Source organism: Passer domesticus, chromosome 25 (genome assembly GCF_036417665.1).
Source record: "Passer domesticus isolate bPasDom1 chromosome 25, bPasDom1.hap1, whole genome shotgun sequence".
NCBI lineage: Eukaryota > Metazoa > Chordata > Aves > Passeriformes > Passeridae > Passer > Passer domesticus.
In genome coordinates, this window is record NC_087498.1 from 5,391,609 (window position 1) to 5,416,171 (window position 24,563).

Consider the following 24,563-nt stretch of genomic DNA (forward strand, 5'->3'; position numbering starts at 1 on the left):
AAGGAGGCCGTCCCTGCCCATGGCAGTGGGATGGGATAAAATTATTGAATCATAGAATGTTAAGGGTTAGGAGGGAACTTAAAAATCTCCTTTCACCCGCTGCCATGGGCTGGGGCACCTTCCACCACAGCAGGGTGCTCCAAACCCTGTCCAGCCTGGGCAAAACAGGAATATAATTTGGGTAAAGGCTTTCACTGTTCTCTGCTGTTAAGACACCCTGTAATAAAAACAGGCATACAGTTTTTTTACAGTAATAAAAATATAGCAATATTGGCTCTTCCCCCAACTTTAAACCAGCTGAGTTTTCCATTCCAGCAGTGCTCAGCAGATTCTTCTTGACCAAATTCCCGAAATCCTGCCTTGGTTGGTGGGGTTTTTTTGAGATTTGGTTTTTCCTCCCCTGTCTTCACAGGAACAGAATCATGTAAAGCAATGCTCAGCATCTTTATCCCTCCCCACTGATCAGTGGAATCTGGCAAGAAATCTCCCCTGTTCCCACCTGAAATTCTGTGCTGTAGAATCACCAATCCTTAAAAACAACACTGGTTTAAAATACAATAATATTTTGCTTGCTGTCATGGTGTTTTGGGAATTTTTTTTCCCAGATAGAAGAGTGGCTAGGTCAGCCACTTGTGCAGTTACACCTGTTTAATTTCCATGGGATCAATCAGCATCCTAAGTCTTATTGCCCCAAAATCCAGAAAAATGCTCTGATTCACTCAAAAAAAAAAAAAAAAAAAAAAAAGCAAGCTTATTTAGAAATTATTATTTCTAAATTTGGGAATCTAATTCCCCCTTAGTCCAAGTCATGTAAACATTTCAGTGTCTTTGATTACAGCAGACCTACAAACGTGAGAGAGGGTCTTGATCACCTCACTCAGCTCCCTTGGCTTTCCAGTTCATTCCAGTTCATTCCAGAGCCTTCACTGGGTCCCATCATCAGTTTATGCTCAAATCCATCCTTCTGAAGTGATTATATTCCAAAACATGACAAGAATATGTCCCTCCTTAGGATAAAACTTGCATTCCAAGGTTTGCCTTCCATCCCGCTGCGAATTAACTGCAAGCTGCTGGTACTTTTACATTCTTGATTTAAAACTCCGTTTTTAAATTCAGTGAATGTGGAAGTAGTGCCTGAGCTGCCAATACTGTGTAACAGCTTTGGATGTGTTTATTTTGGTGGGAGCTTCACTGGGATGGGCACTCCAAGTATTTCAGGATGGTTTCACAAATCTGCAGCGCCAAGTCTGTAAAATGCATCTAAATGTTCCATGCTGGGGGTGGATTTCTTGGTCCTTTGGGTTTTGAAAATCGATTTGCAAAGCCTAGGAAGAAATGATATGTTTTTTAATGCAAAAAATTATGTGTGTTACAGATGCTGATTATGTAATCCCTTAAAATAACACAGGAATTGAAAATACTTGCCATTTCAGATCTTTCCCAAGTCTTAAGATATGACAGAAAAGCAACATCTCTTCGTTGCAAATAAAGTTGTAAATGTGTAAAAACTAAATATGTAAAACCCAAAGAGCATTATTTGAAATATTTGTAGTTTGTAAGTGTTCTGCCTGGCATTTAGAGTTCCAAGAACCAAGTTCTTCCTACTGAAACACAAAGAATAAAACATACCAAAGTTAAGGAAAGACCTCGGAGAGTTTGTTGGGGCAGGTTCTGATGATTTTATCAGTGAAGATGGACTGCAGATGCCTAGAAATAAAATAAGAGACTGGAGCAGCTGGTCACTGGTCCCACACATTTAAATACCTGCTCAAAGCCATTGCAAAGATATTAGGCTGAAAACTTACTTTTTCTCACATTTTTCAATATTTTCAAGCTCTGTAAAAAAAAAATAGAAAAAGGCTAGTTGGAAAAAAATGTGTGAAGCAGTGGATCAGCTACTGTGGTAAAGGGAATTTGCTGGTAATGCACATGTATAAAAACACTGATAAATGTACATGTGGGAATTCAGTGTCACTGTGCCAGAGCTCTTCTCTCTCCTTTTTCCCCCCGTCTTTTGTTTCTTTTACCTTGCTCCTCCTGAAGCATTTAATGAGTTCTTTGGATGTTCCCGAGCCCTTGTTCTCCAAACCCGCAGGACTCGAGGAATTTCTTGCAGCAGGCTGGAGACCTGGGAGCATACATGATATGTACATTTTCAGTGGTCATTCACAACTCCTCCTGCTTATTTCTTGTTGCTGCTTTTCATCTCCTCTAACGCAGCACTTCTAGAAATTTTCTGCAAGTTCCCTACTTGTGTTTATTTTCGTTGTGTTTGCTGAACTCTCCTGCAGGGAAGTGCTGAAGCACTACCTGGCAATGCTTTGAGCAGGTGGGCCACGCTCTCAGAAACCTGCAGGTTTAGGTGTGAGTGTAAAACCTCAGTCAGACCCTGAGAGAAGAGCTCGGCACTTACTTGCTGCCTCAGCAAGAACAAACGACTCCGGGGTTCTTTCAGGAAGGGGAGGAGGAGAATTGGAGCGATCCTGGGCTGTCTCTGAGAGAGCAAAGACAAAAGAGTTGGTTCCCTAGCTTTAAAATATTATATATATATATATGTGTATTAGAAGCAACCAGCTTATCTCAGCTGTCTCAAAGGAAACACACAACATGCAGACAAAGAGGAGGCTGCAAGGAAAACATCCTCATGAACAGGATGAGGCAGGAGCTGATTAGGAAACATAAAACTACCAGTTCACTTGTTTGCAGAACTGTTTAGTTCTGGTTGGAACTGTTTAGTTGCAGAACTATTTAGCAACAATTTCCGTTGCACTGAGCACAGATCCTAAACACATTTACTAAATAAAGCAGTTTCAGGAAAAAAAAGCAGGTCTTAATTCCAAAGATTATCCCAGCATTAAACTTATACCTGTTCGTGGGCTCCAAAGCTTCACACTCTGGAAACAAAACACAAGGCAGGTATTTAAAATTCCCACACCCAAATGTTGTTTTCTTGCACACAAGGAAGGAGGAAAGGATGTGATGTGCAAACACCCTCCCACATACACCTCCATGCTCGAGTAGAGGAAGACAGCCTTGTGCCTCATTCTTCCACTTCACAGAGCTGTCACTCAGCTATGGGATCATCAACAGATGCCTGAATTTTGTTCAGCTCCTGTTGGTTCCACAGGGCTGGTGAAGCTCAGCAGAACACGAATGTCCTGTCTTCATTATTCTTCTCTAAATGAGGGACAATATGGACAATATGTTTATTACCCTGTACTGGTCTTAGAATCCCAAAAATTAATGTTTGGAGTAAAGTAGATGTTGATAAAAAGGGGCTGGACTGAGGCCCCAATCTTCTTTCCAATCCTGAAATCCCTGGAAGTGTTCAAAGCCAGGTTGGACGGGGCTTGGAGCAAGCTGTTCTTGTGGAAGGTGCCCATGGATGGGGGGTGGAATGGGATTTTCTTACGATTCCTTTCCAACCCAAACTATTCCATGACTCTGTGATTCTATGAAATAATTTATGGCAAGCACAAAGTGCCAAAAAGTAGAGTCTTTCTCACAGAAGGAAATGTGGTAAGGAGATTGGCATAGGAATAGTGCAGGAAAAGAGGTCAAAAGCCACTTGTACCTTACATGGCCTCAGTCTCACAGGGTCATGAAACCCCTCTGAGTGAGACTCACCACTCCACTCCCAGGAGGTGCCAATATTTGGATTTCTGTCTGGAATCTGGAAATCCGAAGTGGCCTGAGGAAATTGCCCTGGAAGCAGTTGAACACCAGAGAGATCATTGGTCATTCCTCATCCCAGGCACTGCCAGATGCTGGGATCACCCCGATGCTGGGTGAGCCCCCAGTGCTGCTCAGCCCCACATTTCATGTTTTAATCACTCACCCAGCTCACTGGCCACGATGAAGGACTCAGGGGTGCGCTGGGGCAGGGGTGGAGGAGCATCATCATCATCATCATCATCATCAGGCTGTGGCAGGGGGGCTGATTGGGGAGACACAGACAGCTTACTGGCATGGCAGGACATGAGGGGATTACTGTGTAGGGGAGGGGGCTGCTCCCGCCCAGAGATTAAGGTTAAACACCTCTAAACTGTGGTTAAACATCCAAATAACTCCCAGCATCAATTGCACAAATGAGCATAACCCAGCACAGAGCCAGGCATGCAGCTGGTGGTTCTGCTGCTTGGCTTGGGCTGCACCTCCCAGGAATTCCCAAGGGCACCAGGATAACGAGCGTGTCTGTGTGACACTGAATGCTGAGGGGTCTGGGAGGACAAAGTGGAGCAAGTGCCAAAGCTGTGGGCAACAGAAAAGTCTGATTGGACCAGGACTAATCAGAACAAGGAATAATTCCACCTTTTTCATACAACAGGTGATGGATGTAGTGCTACAGATCTGGGGAAAACACTTGTGATGAATCGTGGAATCATGGACTGGGTTGGGTTGGAAGGGAAAACCATTAAAAACCATTTAGATCCAACACCCCCACCATGGGCAGGGGTGTCACCCAGGTTCTCCCTGAATCTTGGGTCTCTCAGTCTTGGTGAGATTTCAGTGTCCATCGCATGACACTCTGCAGCAAAGAGAGGGGTTTGGCCTGAAAACTAGATCCTCAGAGAAAACCATTTCTGGGAGCTTTCTGAATGCTTTTTGGAGCACCTTGGGGTAAGAGTTGGTCAGCACCACCCCTGCCTCCCTGTGAGAGCTGTTCTGAGGTGACACAGTGGTTCAGAGCAGCAAACACTAAAATTACACTGCTCTCAAAATGTTTGCGGGAAAAAAATTCAGGCAGGATGAAGAGTGTGAGGGTGAAACCAGTTGCTGCTCCCTCAGCTCCCATGAGAGCCCAGTCCTGAGGAGCAGCTCCAGCCCTGCTGGACAGCAGATGACCACACTGACCACTCCCTCCAGCACACCCCAGTCCAGAGCGACCTGGTCCCACGTGTGCCCTTGTCCCAGTAGCACTTACCCGAGGAGAAGATCCTCTCCTGGCCCAGGGGGGCACGGTGGGACGATGGGGAGCTGGCTGCGCTGGGCTCTAGGGGGGCACTGGCAGAGCACGAAGGGAGGAGCTCCTCCTGCCCCCCCAGAAAGGGAAACACGGGGGACATGGGGTCGTCAGGAGAGAGGGATGAGAAGTAGGGATCTTCTGCTGAGCACAGGGAAGGGTGAGGGCATCGCCCCTGCTTCCTGTGGCCCGGGGGGGCATCTGCTGCTCGTCTGGAGGGGTTCATGTCCACAGGGGAAAATCCATCCTGGAAGCTCGAGTGAGCAGCTTTTGGCCACTGGGGACTCCAAACGGGCTTGGCATCCCCTGCATCCCATTCCCAGCCTTGTCCCCGCTGCCCCAGCTCTAGAGGGGTCGATACAGTCCATGCCAGAGGAGCTCTGGCACCTCCTGGTGCCCTCCTGCCTGCTCCCTTTGGCTCCAGCTCCAGCTCCCAGCTGCAGCGTTTCTGAGGGGCATCCCCAGCGCCCCAGGGCTCGCCAGCAGCCGCCTGCCTGCAGCTGGAGAAGTTCAGAGCCCCGAAGGAGATGGCCTGTCTGATGGGGGGCACCCCCCTGGCAGAGCTGGGCTGTGCCCCCGGGGCACACAGCGAGGGCAGGGACGCTTTGCTCGGTGGCACCGCGGGGAGATGGTGGTGCCAGTCCTGCTGCCGAGGGAGGGCTTGGTGTGGAGCCCGCTCCTCTCGCTCTGAGCTGCAGAAAAAGCACAGGAAAGTGGTGTGGAGTTAGAGGCATGGAGGGCTCAGAAAGTGTTAGCCCACAGCACTGGTGCCAGGAGCAATTCCCCCAGGAGTGCAGAGCCCGGCTGTGCTCCATTTCAACTCCGTTAAGTGGTGAACAGAGGAGGCCCCTTGATGTCAACCAGAAAGCAAAATTATTTACAGAAAGCAGCTGCTGCAATCCCAAACATGTCCACAGAGAGATCCCGCCACCCTTGGAAGCTGCTGGCACGGGGAAGCTGCATCCTCAGGACTGCTGCTCCTGCAGCAAGGGGCACTGGAGTGGAACGTGCAGATGGAACATTGGGCCAGCGTGGGGGCATTCCATGCCAGGCAGAGGGCTGGGATGACCCAGTCTCCGTGTTCATGAGACACTTTTATACTCTTTTATACTGTTTTATACTGTTTTCTGTTTATATGTGAAACACTGAGTGACACAAAGCCCAGGGCAGAAGAAGGGGACAGATAATGGCACACAGGGAAGAGGCTGAGACACATCAGTGAGAAGAGGAGGAATCATTAGGAAATTAGGAAAAGTTTCTTCCCTGAGGAGGTGATGAGGCATTGCAACAGGCTGCCCAGGGAAGTGGTGGAAACACCATCCATGGAAGTGCTCATAAAACATGTAGATGTGGCACCTGGGGACATGGCTTAGTGTTGGACCTGGCAGTTAATGGTTGCCCTTGGTGGTGTCAGAAGACTTTTGAACCTTTATGATTCCATGAATTATGTTAGGAACAAACATGAGAGTCAAAGTGGGACGCGAGGGAGGCAGCAGATCCTCAGAGCTAAAGTGTTCCAGAGCACACAGCAAGAAGTTCACCTCTCTGAAATCGTGTGGGTGACTGCAAACACCAGGCAGGGCTATTTGTGCTGAGGCTTACCAGGTGAGGGAACTCAGGCCATAAATGTCTTCCACTGGAGTCAGCACTGGCTTGGCTGCAGGATGCCCTGCTCCTTCCTGGGGAAAGGAGATGTTTGCAAACAGGAGTGAGGAGGCAGAATGTAAAGAACCCAACGTGCAGCTCCAGGAGCTGGGATTTGCCAAATACTTCTAATTACTAAAGCACTTGGGAAATGACACCAAGGTGGAGCTGAAAACTGCAGAGAGAACTTCCTGAAGAGCAACTCTGCCAGCTCCTTTCTGAAATGAGAGTGCAGAGAGCCCCAGAAGCATCCAGCTGTGCCAAACAGCTGGCAGGCAGCCTGTGCACACTCTTTGCCTTCAGGAGCCCCCACTGGGCAGGCTGGGTGCTGGTTTTGTGCATGACTCCAGCTCACGGCCAGCCCTGTGCTCTGCACACTGTCCTCAGAGGACAGGGAGGTTTAGGGGGGCGAGAGGTTTGGGCAAGAGCTACAAAACCACATCCTGACTTGAAAAGTCCTCTCCATTTTGTGTCAACCCAGCCCTGTGTGACCTTTGCTCACAGACTGTCCTTAACCAGTCCAAAAAGGCTTTTTCCAGTTCTTTTCTCACTCAGCTCTGGCTTGGAACGAACTGTAAGTCCTATGGCAAAACTGAGGCACGAGTCCCATCACAGGATCCCCTTCCCATTTTTTGAGATAAAAGTTTCTGACAAAATGAGCTCACTGTGACCTTCCGGGCTTTACTGTGATGCATTTACTTTCCTGGATTTTTTTCCTGGATTTTTTTCCAGTGAGGCTCATATCAGCAGCCACAGAACAGCAAGAGCAAAGAAAACCTCAACCAGAGAGGTTTTGGCCATTCCTGTTAATATGCGACTTCACACCAAGACCACATTTCTTTTCCTCAGAGATGTAACAGATTTGTGAGACTTTGCCCTGTTTTTTCACAAGATATTTCCCCCTGTGCCCTCCCACAGCCAGGCTGTAGTGCTGATTCCCTCACCAGCACACACGAGGTAACACTTTCAGCCTCACTGCCTTGTGATCCCAAGCTTCCCAACCTGGTCTGAAAATCCCTCAGGTTTCACTGGCACATCCCCATGGAAATCAGTCAGTCTGTAGAAAATTCCTGTTCTTTTCACTCATTACATTAAACAATTGTAAAAATATATAGAAAATAGAAAATTGTTTTGAGACTGAAACAAGACTAGGTCTTGTTTGTGATAAGCCTTGCACATTGAGGGGAAGAGCTGGATTCTCATGGGTTAAGGACAAAAGAGACTCAGTTTGGGTACCAAGGGGAGTAGAAAATATGGGAATTCACCCCAGATCTGCAGCAGGAATTGAGGTTAAGCTGGAGTGCCCAGGCTGCAAGAGGCAGCTTGTTTGCCCTGGGACTTTTACCTGTGGAGCAGCAGAATCTTTCTGGGCATCGAGTGCTTGAATCTGCCTTTTGAAGAGCTCAATCACGGCATCGTAAACCAGCTCATACTGCTCCTGCATTCCAGACAGACAAAACTGTGACAGCCAGCACCCGTGGGACTGTAAATGGCCACCTCTTCCCAAGCAAGCATCACCCCGAGAGAAGCTGCCCTTCCTGTCCACTGGCAGGGTGTGAAATTCGAGAAGAGGCAGAAGCCACAGCTCTCACAGGGCTCACACTGAAGCATCTGGGGGGTTTTTGGGTGTGCAAACAACGCTGTTCTGCACTGAGCTTCCTCTTCAGTCTGTTGCAGCTGAGGAAAGTTCCCACTTTATTGCCTGGACAGTCCCTGCTTTCACATTTGAGCGTGTGATAAATCTGTGAGCACCGTCCACAGGGAAACGCTCGGCTCCCAAATGAACTTCTGCCAAATCATTGTTCTGCTCAGAAAAGGGGCTTTGCACAACGTCTCCACACCCCAGCTGCCACCAGCACCACTGCCCTGTGAACCCTGCTGGGCAGAGGTGGAGCAGTGATGCTCCCCAAACACACCTTGGTCTGCACGATGCAGGGTCTCTGTGTGCGCATCTCCTGGACCAGGCTGAAAACACTGAAGTTCACTGGAACAATCTGGCGAGAAAGAGAAAGGACAAAATGGTTCTAAACTAAAAGAGGAGAGATTTAGATTTAATATTGGGAAGGAATTCTTCCCTGGGAGGGTGGGGAGGCTCTGGCCCAGAGCAGCTGTGGCTGCCTCTGGATCCCTGGCAGTGACCAAGACTTGGAGCAGCCTGGGACAGGGAAAGGTGCCCCTGCCCATGGCAGGGGGCTGGAAAGAGAGAATTTTTAAGATCTTTCCAACCCAAATCTTTCAATGATTTCTATAATTTCTCTGATAAAAAATTACAGACAGGTCTAATTCCACAAACCTTCCAAGTCATGAGGCAGTTCAGAGCACTGTCTGAAATCCAGGCCTGCTACTGCAATGATTTTTAACAAAGGGCCTGATTAAAGTGCTATTTTATTTATTACAAACCATTCTCCTCCCTTCTGTCTCACACTCCACAGAAAATACTCTTTTTACAACAGCTGTGGGCAGCAGGAAGGACGTGACACTGCTTTCCCAGCTGGACGGGGTCAGGGAGCTGTGGGGCAGAGCAGCTCTGCTCTGAGTCCCAGCACCTGCCCCGGGGCTGGGGATTATTGCCTGTGCCGTCATTGGAGAGCCAGAGTAAAGCAAGAGGAGATTGGAAACACTGAATATCTGATGTGTGAGCGTGGACAGACAAACACAGACAGTAAAGATGGATTGAAGAGTGAAGGGCAGCACAGGACCATGTTTCTGTGGGCTGAAGGCCTGGCCAGAGCGGGCAGCGGAGGGGGCATTGTGCCCCACTGGGGAGATGCTGCCAGTGCCTGAAGAGAGAGGGGTGGCACAAACTGGGCACGGGGAATCAGCACCTCGGCCACTGCCGTCCTCCAGTGCGGCTGTGGGGAGCTCACATCGCCCTGAAATCCCCCTGAGCTCCCCCTGAAACCCCCCTGGGCGCAGCCAGAGGGGCTGGAAGGCAGAGGGAAGGCAGGGGAGGGACAGATGGGCGCGGGGGCCACGGCGGGCAGCGAGGGCTGGCACTCACCCCGTCCTTCAGCAGCTTCTGGGTGTAGTCGATGGCGCAGATGACGCCGGTTCTGCCGCAGCCAGCGCTGCAAGGACAGCACAGGGCACAGCCTGGGCACCCTGTGCTGCCAGGGCTGTTTGGGCACCCACCCACAGCCACCCGTGACCCTGCTGTCCCACACACATCCTGCAGACCTGCAGCGTGCTGCAGCTTCAGCCCACGCAGGGCTCTGCACACAGGGTTGGGAGGCACAGCTCAGCCCTGAGAACAGCTCTCAGCCCTGGGAAGAGCTCTCAGCCCTGAGAAGAGCTCTCAGCCCTGGGAAGAGCTCTCAGCCCTCCTGTGGTGACCAGCCACCCGTGGGCATGGCCATGGTGGTGGTCTGTGACCCAGACATTGTCACCCCCTGACAGGAGGGCGCAGCCAGCCGGGTGTTGGTCTCTTCTCCCAACTAACAAGGGACAGGACAAGAGGAAACGGCCCCAGGGGAGGTTTAGATTGCATATTAGGGAAAATTTCTCAACCAAAGGCATTGTCAAGCACTGGCACAGGCTGCCCAGGGCAGTGGTGAAGTCACCATTGAATGGATGTGGCACTTGAGGACATGGTTTAGTGGTGGCTTTGGCAGTGCTGGGTGAGTGCTTGGACTCGAGCACCTTAAGGGACTTTTCCAACCTAAACAATTCCATGGTTCTGTGATTCAACTGCTGGCCTGCTGCTCCCTCCCTCCCTGCCCCCTGGCCATGCTGGCTGCCCTCAGAGGATCCCTTTGCCTTAGGGCTCCCTACAAGAGGAGCTTGGCCGTGGGCTTGGCCAGCTCCCCTGCCCTGTGCCCCCTTGGGACGTGGGAGCACGGGGCTCGGGGGGCCAGCAGCCCTTCCCTGCTGGCAGCCAGCTCACCCACCTGCAGTGGATGCACACAGGGACCCTGTCGTCGGGCTGGTAGCAGCGAATGTCCCTGACGAGCTCCAGGATGGGCTCGATGGAGGAGGGCACGTGGTGGTCCGGCCAGTTCTTGTAGTGGAAGTGGAAGACGGTGCGGGCTGCCTGCAGGGGAAGAGCAGGGGCAGGGTCTGGGGTGTTAACAGCAAGGGGAGCTGGATTTCTGCCCCATCCCCAGCTCCCATCTGCAGCAGAGCAGCAGTTTGCAGCTGGTTTTGCTGCAGGAGCTGTTTTATGACATCCTTGGCCTCACTTACCCGGAGCCTGGTTTGCCATGACTGACAAACAGCTTCAGAAACTGAGGTCTGAGTTAATGAATTTTTTACCTCCTTTGTTCCCTCAAATGCTGTCAAATCTAATTCAGCAGCCTGAGCAATGTAAAATTTTCTGCACAAAATGTACCACATTTTAATATATTATTTATATAACAAAACCAGCCCAGGTACATTTTCTGCCTTGACCTTTCCTCCTTACCTCATTCAGGGTCACCTTTAAAGTTCTAATCACATACTCATTCCTCTTCTCCTCGGCCTCCTGCAGAAGAAGGAGGCAGAGTCAGATTTTCTGAGGTTCCCTGGGGTGGGACAGGCTGCTGGGGTGGCTGCACTCACACAGGTGATGGAGAAAGGGCCACAGTGCAGGGGGCAGCCGTCCACCTCCGCCCAGTACCGCTCACACTTCTTCTGTTGGGACAAGCACCATGTGTTTGGTTATTCCCCACTGGCCCCGCTGTGCTGGCTCCTTTTTCAATTTTCAGGATGAAATTCACTCTGGGAAGAGGCTGCTGTCCAGCTCCAGCCTCCCCTTCCTTGGAGCTGCCACTGCTGGTTTTCTTTTTCCAGAGAGATTCCCTACACTACTGGAATGGCTGAAGCATTTTGTGGGATCAGAGACTGGTTTGGTTGGAAGGCACCTTAAAGATCATCTCCCATGGGACCATTTGCAGCTGGAGACCCCAAAACCCAGCTTTATATCAAACAGAAATGGCTGTCACTAAAGGGATTTAATAAAAATCTGCATCTCTCACCCTGCCCTGGCACTCAGGGCCGTCTGTGACACGCCACTCACCTTCCCCATTTCAAACTCCATACAAGCCATGACCACGACCTGCAGGAAGAAGGCTCATTAGAAAAGTCTGAACACGAGTTTCTCATCCAGGCAGCAAAATTAAACTCCTCTCTTGTGGGTACTTATCAGCGATAAGGAAACTCTGTGGGCTGCCTTCCCCTGAGCCCCAGCTGCCAGCCCAGTCTCACTGGGACATCACCCACAGCCTGGCACAAGGATCTCCCAGCCAGGCCCAAAGGCAGGGACAGCCACCAGCAGACTCTGGCACGAGTGGGAGGAGGCTGAGAGGCTGGAGTGAAACCCTGACACTCCCAAAGGATTTCTGGCTGGAAGGACAGCTTTTCTTTTAAAAAAAAGGACATTTATATCTAAATATAAATCTGCACCTTACCAGGACTTCATACTCCCAAATCATCCTCCAAAAGTCAGTGACAGTAGTGGGGAGAGGACCCTGGGTTGCAATGTATGCTCTTGGCCCATAGACACCCTGGAACATTCAAACCAGACATGGACACGTCTGTGCATAGTTCACCAGCAGAAATGAAGTCATTCCTCTCTCTGAATTTACTTCTACCAGCAAGCCCATTAAGGATTTAGGAGGACTTTCATATAGCTGAATTTTGGGCACATACATTAACTCAAGCAGTGCAAACCAAAGGCAGGGCCAAGCTGGGGAGATGGGATCTGCTCCCACAGACCAGCACCAGCTCTTACAGCACCTCTGGGAGCTTGGAGGTGATGTGGCCACAGCTCTGTTGCTGATGGCCAAAGAATGAATTGTGATCTTGTTGGGAAGGTCTGACCTTCTGCAGACAGGTTACAGAGAGCCCTGGGCCATTGATCACTGTCATGGAGAATGAAGAGAATAAGAGAACTACCTATCATCCATCTATCTATCTATCTATCTATCTATCTATCTATCTATCTATCTATCTATCTATCTATCTATCCATCCATCATCCATCCATCATCCATCCATCATCCATCCATCATCCATCCATCCATCCATCCATCCATCCATCCATCCATCATCCATCCATCATCCATCCATCATCCATCCATCATCCATCCATCCATCCATCCATCATCCATCCATCCATCCATCATCCATCCATCCATCATCCATCCATCATCCATCCATCCATCCATCCATCCATCCATCCATCCATCCATCCATCATCCATCCATCCATCCATCATCCATCCATCCATCATCCATCCATCCATCATCCATCCATCCATCCATCCATCCATCATCCATCCATCCATCCATCATCCATCCATCCATCATCCATCCATCCATCCATCCATCCATCCATCCATCATCCATCCATCCATCCACCATCCATCCATCCATCCATCCATCCATCATCCATCATCCATCCATCCATCCCTCCATCCATCCATCATCCATCATCCATCCATCCATCCATCCATCCATCCATCCATCCATCATCCATCCATCCATCCATCCATCCATCCATCCATCCATCATCCATCCATCCATCCTTCTATCACTCAGGGAAGGGTTGTAGGCCCAGGGCAGCCCCAGGACTGCTGGAGCTGCACATGGAGCACTGTCCCACACTGATCTGCCCCAGCAGCAGGTCCCAGCCGTGCAGCACTGCAAGGCTTCCTGCCTCTGCTCTGCTTTCAGCCCAGGTGACTCTGGCCACAGGCAGTTTTGCACCTCTGTCACCCACCAAAGGCAGCAACGGCGACGAGGAAGTTGGGGCTGAGAACCACAAAGTGTTCCACGCCCAGCATGAGTGTGTCCCTTGCCCTGGCCCGGTGCCTCTGTGCTGCCCAGGGGGTTTCTGGAGGGCTCACTCATCTTCTTCCATCAGTTATCCTTGAGCACAGCCCAGAAACTGCTGCAGAGCCCCCACCCTGCTCCTCCTGGCACCACCAACACCTTTGCAGGACAAAACGCCACAAAAGAGGCAAACCTTGATGAAGTTGGCATTGATGTAATGAGAATCTGTGTCTGACGTAATCAGGGACAGCTCCACTCTGCTGTGGTCAACTGCAAAAGCAGGGGAAGCAGTCAGTGTCTGTCCTTGCAGGTCCCTGAGCCCTTGGAGGGCAGCACCAGGGGCTCTGGGGAGCATTCATGAGCCCACCCAGGGGTGGTGGGTGCTGTGCAAGCAGCTGATGTCCCCCCACACCTCCCTCAGCCCTGCTGCCTGCACACACAGGGGATGGAAAGATCCTTTTGGAGAGGTTTTAGGGGAGAGCTGCAGGTGCTGCCACAGCCCCAGTGCAGTGCTGGTCCCCTCTGACCATGCAGCAAGCCAAGCCCCAAAGCCCCCAACAGCACTCCAGGCTCCAACCAGCTCTGTGGGGTTAGACACAGAGGTTTGAAAGCTGGACCTGATCCTGGAGGTCTTTTCCAACCTCAATGATTCTGTGATTTACTTTCTTTTCCAAACTGGAATGGACAAAAGAGACAGTCTGCTGTGATGCTGGGACAGAGTCCTTTGGACACCCCTGCCCCAAGGCAAGCCAAGCCACAGCAGGGTTTGCCTGTTGTCTGCTTTGCACAACATGGAGACATCGCTGTCCAAAGGCCTTTGGATGCAAGTGGTTACAGAAACTTGCAAGGATTGTCACTGGAGGATGTGTGTCCTAGGGAACAGAAGTTCCGTCTGTAGAAATATCACAGAATACCCTGAGTTGGAAAGGACCCACAAGGATCATTGAGTCCAACTCCCCTCCCTGCACAGGACATCCCCAGAATCCCACCATGTGCCTGACAGTGCTGACAAGTGCCAAAGTCCTCCAGAGCAGGCACTGCAGCAGCCAAAGCCCTAAATCTGAGCAGCAGGGCTCAAAGCCAGCAGACAGCAGTGAGATGCTCACGTACAACAGCTCTGCAGGCAGGCACCAGAGAATGAGAGCAAGAAAAGCAAGAAAAACAAAAGGCTGAGGAGGAACATGTGCCATTTCCAACCTACAAGGTAAGATGTCCTTGTATCTGTTCTTCTTGACATTCTCTGGCTGCTCAGACGCTGCTGTAGGGTAGATTTTATCCGCCCTGTACTTTGTTGACTGTCTCTTCAGCTTCTGTGATGAAAGAGTGGAACAAATTACAGCAGACGTGCTGCAGCCAGCTCACTACTAGAGAGCACATGAAGGTCTCCAGGGGTCACGTTTGCTACCACCATTAATTCTTTCCTGAGTGGCTTTGCTCAGAGCTAAAATAGAGACAGAACCTTCTGAGAGGCTTGTGGAGGGTGGAAAGTGTGTGCTGAGGCAGTGCCCACACGTCGCCTTGTGAAGTGACACGAAGCATCACCCACAGCTGAGAGAGGCCCAGGGCAGCCACTCTCAGCACAAATGGCACCCAGATCAGAGGAGTGACAGTGTCAAAGCACCTTCAACAAGTGACACCAGAAAAGACAGGTGAATCTGTTGGTTTTTCTCACTTTGGTAGAGATGCTCCCATCTGTAGCTGGAAGCAGTGAGCTCAGGTCACAAAGGGAGCACAGGCAGCTGGAGCAGAGGGGCTCCATGCACTGGTGAAAGTCAAGGAGTCCTGGGACAGACCCTTGGGGCTGCAGATCTCTCAACTCTTTCATTTTAAGGATAAAGCTGCAGCACTCACAGGGAGTTAAAGCATCTTTCTCCTGGAATCATGGAATATCCTGGGCTGGATGGGACCCATAAGAATCACTGAGTCCAACTCCTGGCCTTGCACAGACATCCCAAAATCCCACCCTGTGCCTGAGAGCATTTTCCAAACACTCCTGGAGCTGTGGCAGCCTCGGGACTGTGGCATTCCCTGGGGAGCCTGGGCAGTGCCCAGCTGTGAGACTGCACAAACAGAAAAAGGGGACTGCAACAAAAACCCCTGTCATTTATACTAACATCACCACAATTTGCACACAAAAATGCTTGGTCCCATAAGGAGAGGGCAGGAATTGGGGTGGAGGAATGGCATGAATTTATCTGTCACATTTGGAAACAAGCCAGCACGGTGGCCTGCTGAGGCCACTGCCTTGCAAAAGCAGCCACAAATCAGGTGTCTCTGAGAAGATCTTATCCCATAAAACAGGAAATGCAGCCTTGACCGTTTCCATCTGCCATTTTGATCAGAAATGAATCCATCAGGCTGCTGGAGCCAGCCTGAGCAGCAGGGCTCAGAGCCCACTGCTCACACACCAGGCAGAGAGAGGGGAAACTCAGCAGGCTGTGACAGCACTTTGTTCCATGGAACAACAGCCTGCCACTGCAGGCTCAGATTAATCACTTCCCTCCACCCCAGACACCTGGAAACCCAGCACTCAGCTTTCCCCAAGTGTTTGAAGGGCCAGATTTTGTTGGTATGACAGAGCAGGGCTGGGGCTTGTGGAGACCCCTCGGTGACCCAGAGCCCACTGCCAGGGTCTGAGTGTTTAACACATCTCAGATCCCACAGTTTTACCCTTTTATGTGTCTGTGAGAGCTGGGCAATGTCCCTGCCCCTCAGAGCAGCCCAACCAGCCTGTCAGAGCCTCCAGCTGATGCACCAGGAGCCACCTCCAGCCACCAGCTTTGGCACTGGCATCTGAGCCTCACCCCTGGCACCCAAACCAAAAAATACATCAGGGAGCTCTCAGATTCAGGGCAATGAATCCACAGGGGGAGGTGGGAGCCATCAGCATTTTGTGCAGCTTTTGCCTTGAGGGAACAAGCAAGTGGTTTCCAGGAGGGGCCAGGAGCTCTGCTGGATGTAGAGCACGCAGATCCCAGAATGGTTTGGGTTGGAAGGGACCTTAAAGCTCTAATTCCACCCCCTGCCATGGGCAGGGACACCTGCTGCTGCTGTCCCAGGCTGTCCCAAGCCCTTTCCACCTGGCCTTGGCCACCTCCAGGGATGGGGCAGCCCCAGCTCCCCTGTGCTCTGTAGAAACAAGGACAGGCTAAGTCAAGGAGAAGCCAGAGATGCCTGGCAGGAACTCGTGTGCCACAGGTCCAACAGACTGCCCTGGGGAGAAGGAGAAGAGGCTCCACTTTCCCCCTGTATCCCAGCTGTGTCACCAGGGCCAGAGGCTCCACATTCCCCCCTGTATCCCCAGTTCTGTTACCAGGCAAAGTGAAACCACGTCCCGACAAGTGCATTCACCAAGCACAAAACAGGAAGCACTCGGGTGATTAGTTAAAAAGCAAACAGTTCAAGTGCAAACTATTAATTTCCTACCACTTCTTTACACTCCTCTTATCCCAGTTAACTTCTGGGTGCCTGCTATGAAACTCCAGAAAATCTGGCACAGGTTTGAGAGGTGACCGAGCGGCTCCCTCCGACACGAGGGAAACACCGAGCCAAGCCTTGAGAGAACTCACCAAAAACTCCTCTGCAAACTCTCCTCGGTTGAGCTTCTTGCCTTGGGCCCTTTCCAGGTTCTGCAGCAGGATGCCCCTCTGGTCCATGGTGCTGGAGGGAGCCTGGCCTGGCCCTCCTGGGACGGGACATGTCAAGTGATCCGCGGCGGAAGGCGCCGCCGGGGAGAGCTGCCTGTGGTTTTCTGACTTCATCACAGCCCCAAAGGAAATTAGTGCGTGGCAGATAATCCTGGTCAAACAACCAACACAGCACAGCACCCTGTGCTCAAACCAGCCCCACTTGGCACAGGGTGGGCAGCACAAGGGTAGGGACGTGCTGGACCAGTGCAACCCCCCACAGCCCCAATTCCTTCAGCACCGTGTGCAGCCAGCACTGCCAGGGGTACCCAGGGGGCTCATTCACATCCCAACGCTTCACCAGGAAGGCTTCGAGCCTGGAATGTGGCTGGAAGAGTCCATAAAACAGCATGGAAAACCCACAGTTCTCCTTCACTCTTTTAACATAGAATCCCAGAATGGTTTGGGTTGGAAGGGACCTTAAAGCTCATCTCAATGGGCAGGGACACCTTCCACTTGCTCCAAACCCCATCCAAGCTGGCCTTGGACACTCTCCAGGGATGGAAGTTGCAGTCTGTTTTCCACATCAGCTCTCCCCGAGGGCAGGAGCACAACACAACTGTGGGAACTGTCAACAGGAGCCCTGCCACAGCTGACTGCTGATCTGCCTTGGAGAGCACCTGCAGCTCACCCTTCACAGTAATTTGGCATTTGAGACTGAGATTAATTATTGCCCAATTGCTCCTTAAAGCTTTGCTGCAAGGAAGGTCAGAGAAATGCTCTGCTGGGCACAGAGCTGGGCTGCAGAGCTGCCCTGATCCACAGATCACTCCATCCACAGCCCTGAGGGTTGAAGGAACAAGAAACTCCAGAAATCAGCCAAGAATGATTCACACTTTTATTAGGAAAGGCAGAAGTCTGTGTAACAGTGACAGGGTTTCAGTGCAGTGCATGGAAGGCACAGTGCCATTTGAGGGTACAATCAAGTCAGTCAAAGAAACCAAAATTTACAAGAAATCGGAAAGAAGAGGGCTAAAAGAAGCTTGTGCTCCTCACAGAGTACCCTAAGTCCCTGTTAGATCAATCTCACTGTGTACCTCACCCTCCATCAAGGAGCTGCGGGAGCTTCAGAGAGGGCAATTCTCACCTCAGTAACACATTTCAGTTAAAAACCCACACGGTTCCAGCCAGCAGGATGTCCCCTGCCTGCCCTCCTCTGGCACAGCAGAGCTCTGCTCACCCCCAGGCAAAGCCTCTACTGAAATCAGACAGCAAATTGAAACAAATCTAAAGGGAGCCAAGAATAAAGATTCTCTGCTTGCTGCACTGTTTCTCTTCATGTGAGGTAAGTGGCAGAGTCCTGGTGCCTTTGGTGTACAGTTCGTTTTTTTTTTTTTAATTATTTATAATTCTCAAAAAAAAAAAAAAAAAAAAAACCCACCAAAAAACCAAAAAAACTCTCCAAAACACACCCCTGGATTCTGCTCAGCTCTGGTTCCAGCGGTGATGTTGGTGCCTCATGACACCCAGCACGGATGCCACCAGTGCTGTGACTCACACAGAGTGACCCTGTCCTTTCCCCAGCCAGGGGGAGGGCAGCCCCTTCACCCTGCCCTGCTCCCCACACCACCCAGGCTTTCCAGGTAAGCTGGAAACTCTGCAGCTTAAAACTACCAAACCAGCACTGGGTATGGCAAAAGGAGCCAGAAAAATCAGCTTTTCCTGTGCCCTGAGCATGCATCCTGCTGGGAGCAGGGACCAGTCAGGACTCCAGTCCAGCCACAGCCTCCAGGACTGTCCTCAAGGCTGACGTGAAGGATTGCAGTGCCTCTGGCTTTGCTTCATTTTGCTTCACCGAGACCTGCAGCTCTGAATGCGCTGCCTGGAGCAGGAGCTCTGTGAGGAAGAGGCAGCCCGAGCCATCCTGGGCACTCAGATAAGCTTTCCAGGGCTGGGCTCCAGCTCTGCTCATGGCGATGGTGTGGATGTGCACGACACGAAGGGCTGTCTGGAGGGTGTCTGCATGGACAGCCCCACACCAGGGCACACAGAGCTGGCAGCTCGTGTCCAGGCTCAGCCAGGTCTTCTCAAACTCTTCTGCAGTCAGGGGAACATCAGGAATCAAGCTTAGGCTGCCTGCATCTGGATGAGCCTGGAGGAGTTCTTTATTCTCTTCAGACACTGGAGTGTCAGGATGAACCTCGAGGACTTCCTTATCCCCTCCAGAAACCAGGGATTCTGGAATGCAAGCACAAAGACTTCTGAGATGCAGCTCCCAGCTCCTCAGAGCCCATTTGATGGAGCAGAGGAAGGCTGCAGTCCCAGGGCCACCAGCAGCACTAGTGAGTGACCAGCCCCACACTGCACACCAGATCCCCAAAGCACTCTGACCTTCTTCCCAACAAACCCACGGGAGAACAGCCTGCCCAGAGCAGCTGTGGGTGCCCCTGGATCCCTGGCAGTGCCCAGGGCCAGGCTGGACAGGGCTGGCAGCCCCTGGCACAGGGGAAGATCCCTGCCCATGGCAGGGGGTGGAACGAGAGGAATTTCAAGGCTCCCTCCAAGCCAAACCACTCTGGGATTCTGCGTTCTGCTGAATGGAGAATGGCTGAATGGGGAATGGGGAATGGCTCCCAGAGGAAGGTGAGGCAGGGTTACCTGTGTCTCTGCCCCTGCAGTCAGCCCCAGGGGAGCAGGAGCAGGAGGGTTCCACAGGCTGCTGAGCGGTGGCGAGCGCCCAGCGCTCTCTGCCATAAACTGTGGCCAGAGTGTTGAACTCCAGAGCCCAGGCATTGACAGGCTGCTTGCTCTGGTCCCCCAGGAGCCCCAGGGAGGGGTCGGACTTGGGGCTGCACAGGACCCTCTTCACTTCCTCCACGCCAGACTGCAGCAGGCGGTAGTAGAACAGCCCACGGTCCCGCACGGCCATGTCCTGCTCCTCCTCTGCAAGCACAGACAGCAACCATGGAGAATCCCATCAGCCTCACTGCCCCACAGCACTCACACTAAATTATTAAAACCTTTCAGGGATACAGTGCAAGCCTGATTGCAGGCAGACAGCCAAAGGACAAGGGGGAATGGTTTTAAACTGACAGAAGGCAGGGTTAGATGGGATATTGGGAAGGAATCCTTCCCTGTGAGGGTGGGCAGGCCCTGGCACTGGGTGCCCAGAGCAGCTGGATCCCTGAAGGGTCAGCCTGGACAGGGAAGGTGTCCCTGCTCAGGACAGGGGGTGGAACTGGATGATCTTTAAGGTCCCTTCCACTCTGATGCCATGACTCCACACTCAGTGCACCAGAGACCAGGCAGCAGCCCAAGGCATGGAGCCACCTGGAACCAGCCTGGACACTGACACAGCTTGAGGCCACAGCCCTGCCAGGTCCCTGGAGCTGTGGGGACACAGGGAACCCACCAATGCAGTAGTAGAGCAGCCTGCCCAGCGTGTCCTGGCACTCGGCGGGCCGCGCCAGGAAGAGCCGCAGCAGCGCCGTCAGCAGCTCCATCTTCACTGCTGCCAGCGACTCCGACCTCACATTCTCCACAAAGTCCTCCAAGACGTAGGGAGCGTTCGGGATCTTCTCCCCATGGGTGCCCAGGAGCCAGATCAGCGCTTGTTTGCCCTGAGGGAAGCACAGGAACACCAGCAAACAGCTGCTGTGTGCCGCGTTTGTTGGGAGAACAAATCTGAGCACTTCTGATTTTTGCCCCCAGTCCCAAGGCAAAGGGAAGATGGACAGTTGTTGTCCACCCTCCCCCTCACCTCGCTGTCCTGGACGGTGTCCTCACAGCCAGGCAGGGCCTGGCACACGGCATCTGTGCACTGGGGACACAGCCAGGCCAGGTCCCGGAAAGCACGGACCACAGCTGCAAGGAAAAGGAGTTACCAGCATCCCCCAAGGGTCATAACAACCACCAGGGAAAAGAAAAAATCATTTCAAACCCCCCCACTCAAGGGGCTTTGCAGATCTCAGCCAGCCCTGCCTGAGACTGTGATTTGAGGCATCCTCCTTCCCAATCCCATGACACTGCATTTGTCAGAGCAAAGCTGCAGCAGGTCTAAAATAGAGCACTGAGACTTCACATTGTTCCTCTGCTGGAGAGCAGCCTCTCTCCTGGCCCCTGCCAGCTTTTAAAAAGCCTCTGACTCATGATGCTTCAGACACACGAGGTTAGAATGACAAATTAAAGCTGACCCCGATTCAAAATGAGGCTCGTGAACTTTAGGTCAAAACTTGAAAGGTTTTGCTGCCTGCTCAGACACAAAAACAGCTCCTGAGATGGAATTCAGCAGCTGAGTGCAAGTGTGTGGTTTTCAAATCTGAGAGCAAGACCAGTTAAAAGAGAACAGCAGGAACAGCAGCGACGTGAAGGCGGATCTGAGGGCAGAAGAGAAAAAAGGAAGCTTGGGCACAACTGAATCAGACTATTATGTGAGGAACAGAAATCACAGAGATCTAAAAGGTCTATTAATCATCCTGGCTCTCACACAGACAGTAAAATGTCTCTGCTGAGCCCCTCACTCCCTGAGTCAGCAGGTGGCAGCCAGAAAGAAGCATGAACACAGCTACAACCATCTTCCCCTTTCCCACAGAGGAGGAACACACCTCACACCCCTCAACCCACCTGGAAAACTTCCACTGAAAGTGCCAATTAAACTGAAAGCCAAGAGCCTTTGAGTTTGGGATCAGGAGCTCCAGCAAAGGCACCTCCTGGGAGCATAAAGCAGCAGCAATGGTTACCTGAGGTGATGTGCTCCTGCTGAAGCCCCAGAAGCTCTGTCAGGATCCCCACACACTGCTCCGTGTATGTCCTGGCAATATTGGCTGCAAGGATGCCAAAAAGACATAAAAATCAACCTTCTATCAGAGTGACACAGGAATCATGAACCCAGCTACCCATCACAAACTCTCTTTAAAGGAACAGTCTCCCTCCTTTCCTTTCTGACTATATTGCTGAAAGTGTGGCCAAATGAGCTTGTTCTCCACACCAGGCACCTGTTCTTTTTTATTTCTGAACTTTCCTTAAATGTAATACATTAAAAAAAAGCATTTTATCATCCCAAACTTTCTCCTTATGAACACTGTAATAGTTCACCTATTTTTAAAGCTCACAAAACCAAAGCTATCACCTCAACTCTCAACTCAAAGGACAAGCAGGTATTAGAGCTCCTCCACCCCCAGCACAGCTTCACTGAATGCTGTTAGGCTCATTAACAAGCTGAAATGACACATTTTCTCTAGAGCATCTCCTCACAGCACAAGATTCAAGGACTTTCTGCACAACCTGAAGCAGCTCAGCGCCAGGACTCCTGAAACAGAAACACCCTGGCACAAACCACTCCTGGGCAGGCTGGTGTCCGTGCTGCTGCAGCGCAGAGCAGTGATTGCTGCTTGCCCAGGCACCCCTCAGCAGAGAGCAGCCCCCCTGAAAGGTGCAGGGCTGCAGCCAAGCCGAGGCACAGCCCTCACCTATGGCAAAGATCGCTCCCTGCGCCAGCTCCGCCGACACGTCGGTGCAGTAACCCTGCAGCTCCTCCAGCACCTGCTGCACGTTCTCATCGTTCACCAGCTCACACAGCACCTCCATCTTCTGGCATTTGATGTAGTGGGGCTCCGAGTAGGAGCAGAAGAACTTTTTGTAGTGGCTGCTGAAGTGGCCGGGCAGGCTCCTGAGGATCTGGCGCACGTGGCAGAGCGCGGTGAAGCAGAGCTCCCGGCTCTCCGAGGTGCAGGCAGACAGCAGCGGGCCCTTCACCCGCCCCAGCACATCTGCCTGCACATCTGGGTACTCCCTGGCCAGCACCAGGAACAGCTTGGTGGCTGCCATCACGACGCTGGGGCTGCTGCTCTTGAGGTAGCCGTCGAGCAGGTTGAGGATGTCGAAGAGCTCGTCCTCGCTGCGGGGCTGGTAGCGCAGCAGGAAGGCGAGCACCTCGCTCTGCCCCCACTGGTCCAGGTCAGGCATCCTGCCAGGGGCACAGGGGGCACGGCTCAGGGGGGCAGGAACACCTGTGCAGAGAAGGTTTTGTCCCCCAGGAACTGCCCCTCTGCATAGAGAACGGGAGAAGCTTCCAGCGCCACCTCAGTGCCAAAGAAAGCAAACCTGTTGAGGAGGTGATGGGCAATGGGTTTGTTGATGACAACACCTCCCTCCTTCTTCAAGATCTCTTCCAAGGCCCTCAGACAGTTGACGACCACGATGGGGTCCTGGTCCCGAAGCAAACTGTACAGCTCATTCACCAGAGCACCGTCTGCAAAGCACAGAGCCCCTGCCATCGGGATCTGCTGGCACACCGCAATTATCCCCGTCTGTCATTAATTACCCTCCTCTTTCCCTCTCCTTCTCCCCCGCAGCCACAACAGCAGGGGCAGCACAGGGACCCCAGGACACCCCTGGGGGCTGAAGATGCATCACCAACACAGCACCTGCGTGTCCCCAGCCCCACGGCCACCAGCCACTCACCCACTTCGCAGTCCCCCTGCAGCTTCACCATCTTGGCACAGCCCAGCACGGCCGCCCTGCGCACGTAGGACGCCTTGTCCCGCAGCCCGCTCACCAGCGGCTGCTGCAGGTACTCCTGGATCCCGGGCATCCTGCGGGAGGGCAGCCGGCCGTCAGCGGGGCACGGCGGCCGGGGGGGACAGCCGCGGTGCCCGGTCGATGCCCAGCGCACCTGAGGCCGCACATGGTGCGCAGGGCGAGCCCGCGCACGGCCGGGCTGGGGTGCGCGCAGTCCTTGCGCAGGGAGTTGACGGCGAGCAGCGCCAGCTGCGGCTGCCGCGGCGCCTGGGCGCGCACGTAGAACGACACCAGCTTCTTCTGCACCACGTCCGGCACCGCGCCCGCCTTCACCATCTCCGGGAACAGCCCCGACACGTCGGCGCCCTGCGCCATCAGCCTGCGCGGGGCGGGCACGGGGGTCAGCGCGGGCTGGGCACCGGCACCGGGCACCGCGCACCGGGCACCGCGCACCGGGCACCGGCACCGGGCACCGCGCACCGGCACCGGGCACTGGGCACAGGGTACCGGGCACCGCGCACCGGGCGCTGCGCACAGGGCACCGCGCACAGAGCACCGCGCACCGGGCACCGCGCACCGGGCACCGGGTACCGGCACCGGGCACTGCGCACCGCGCACCGGGCACCGCGCACCGGGCACCGCGCACCGGGCACCGCGCACCGGCACCGGGCACTGCGCACAGGGTACCGGGCACCGGGCACCGGCACCGGGCACCGCGCCCCACCCCGGCCCGCCCGGCGTACCGGATGACGCGCAGCACGGCGCCGCGGTACCGCGCCGGGTCCGCCTGCACGTGCGGGTTGGACAGCGCCCGCCGCAGCTCCCGCTGCGCCTCCTCGCCGCCCAGGTACGGCATGGCCCCGCGCCGGTGCCGCTCCTAAGCGACGCTGCCGGTGCTGCTACGAGTCCCGGTCCCGGTCCAGATCCCGATCCCAGTCCCGTTCCCAGGTCCAGATCCAGGTCCCGGTCCCGTTCCCAGGTCCAGGTCCAGATCCAGATCCCGATCCAGGTCCCGGTTCCGGTCCCGTTCCCAGATCCCGGTGCCGGTCCCGGTGCCGCCCCG

At 53.1% G+C, this 24,563-nt stretch overlaps 2 protein-coding genes across 2 annotated transcripts; both read right to left on the reverse strand.

Annotated features, from left to right (window-relative positions):
• Window positions 1-691: 691 nt before the first annotated feature.
• On the reverse strand, window positions 692-17,051 carry PTPN22 (protein tyrosine phosphatase non-receptor type 22). Its single transcript, XM_064398953.1, has 21 exons — window positions 16,925-17,051; window positions 14,557-14,665; window positions 13,549-13,625; window positions 11,992-12,087; window positions 11,601-11,639; window positions 11,144-11,215; window positions 11,007-11,066; window positions 10,495-10,637; window positions 9,609-9,675; window positions 8,524-8,601; window positions 7,953-8,045; window positions 6,566-6,642; window positions 4,925-5,655; window positions 3,839-3,937; window positions 3,575-3,705; window positions 2,867-2,894; window positions 2,414-2,494; window positions 2,028-2,128; window positions 1,806-1,836; window positions 1,630-1,707; window positions 692-1,325 (listed from the first exon to the last, which is right to left on the reverse strand). Exons 1-21 carry the CDS (start codon window positions 17,009-17,011, stop codon window positions 1,261-1,263), a joined length of 2,343 nt encoding a protein of 780 aa, XP_064255023.1. The 5' UTR covers window positions 17,012-17,051; the 3' UTR covers window positions 692-1,260.
• An 805-nt stretch (window positions 17,052-17,856) lies between these two features.
• On the reverse strand, window positions 17,857-24,504 carry AP4B1 (adaptor related protein complex 4 subunit beta 1). Its single transcript, XM_064399287.1, has 10 exons — window positions 24,244-24,504; window positions 23,655-23,879; window positions 23,444-23,574; window positions 23,084-23,231; window positions 22,450-22,946; window positions 21,721-21,804; window positions 20,742-20,845; window positions 20,394-20,601; window positions 19,640-19,924; window positions 17,857-19,219 (listed from the first exon to the last, which is right to left on the reverse strand). The coding sequence occupies exons 1-10, from the start codon at window positions 24,354-24,356 to the stop codon at window positions 18,744-18,746; spliced, it is 2,271 nt and encodes a 756-aa protein (XP_064255357.1). The 5' UTR covers window positions 24,357-24,504; the 3' UTR covers window positions 17,857-18,743.
• Between the last annotated feature and the right edge of the window lie 59 nt (window positions 24,505-24,563).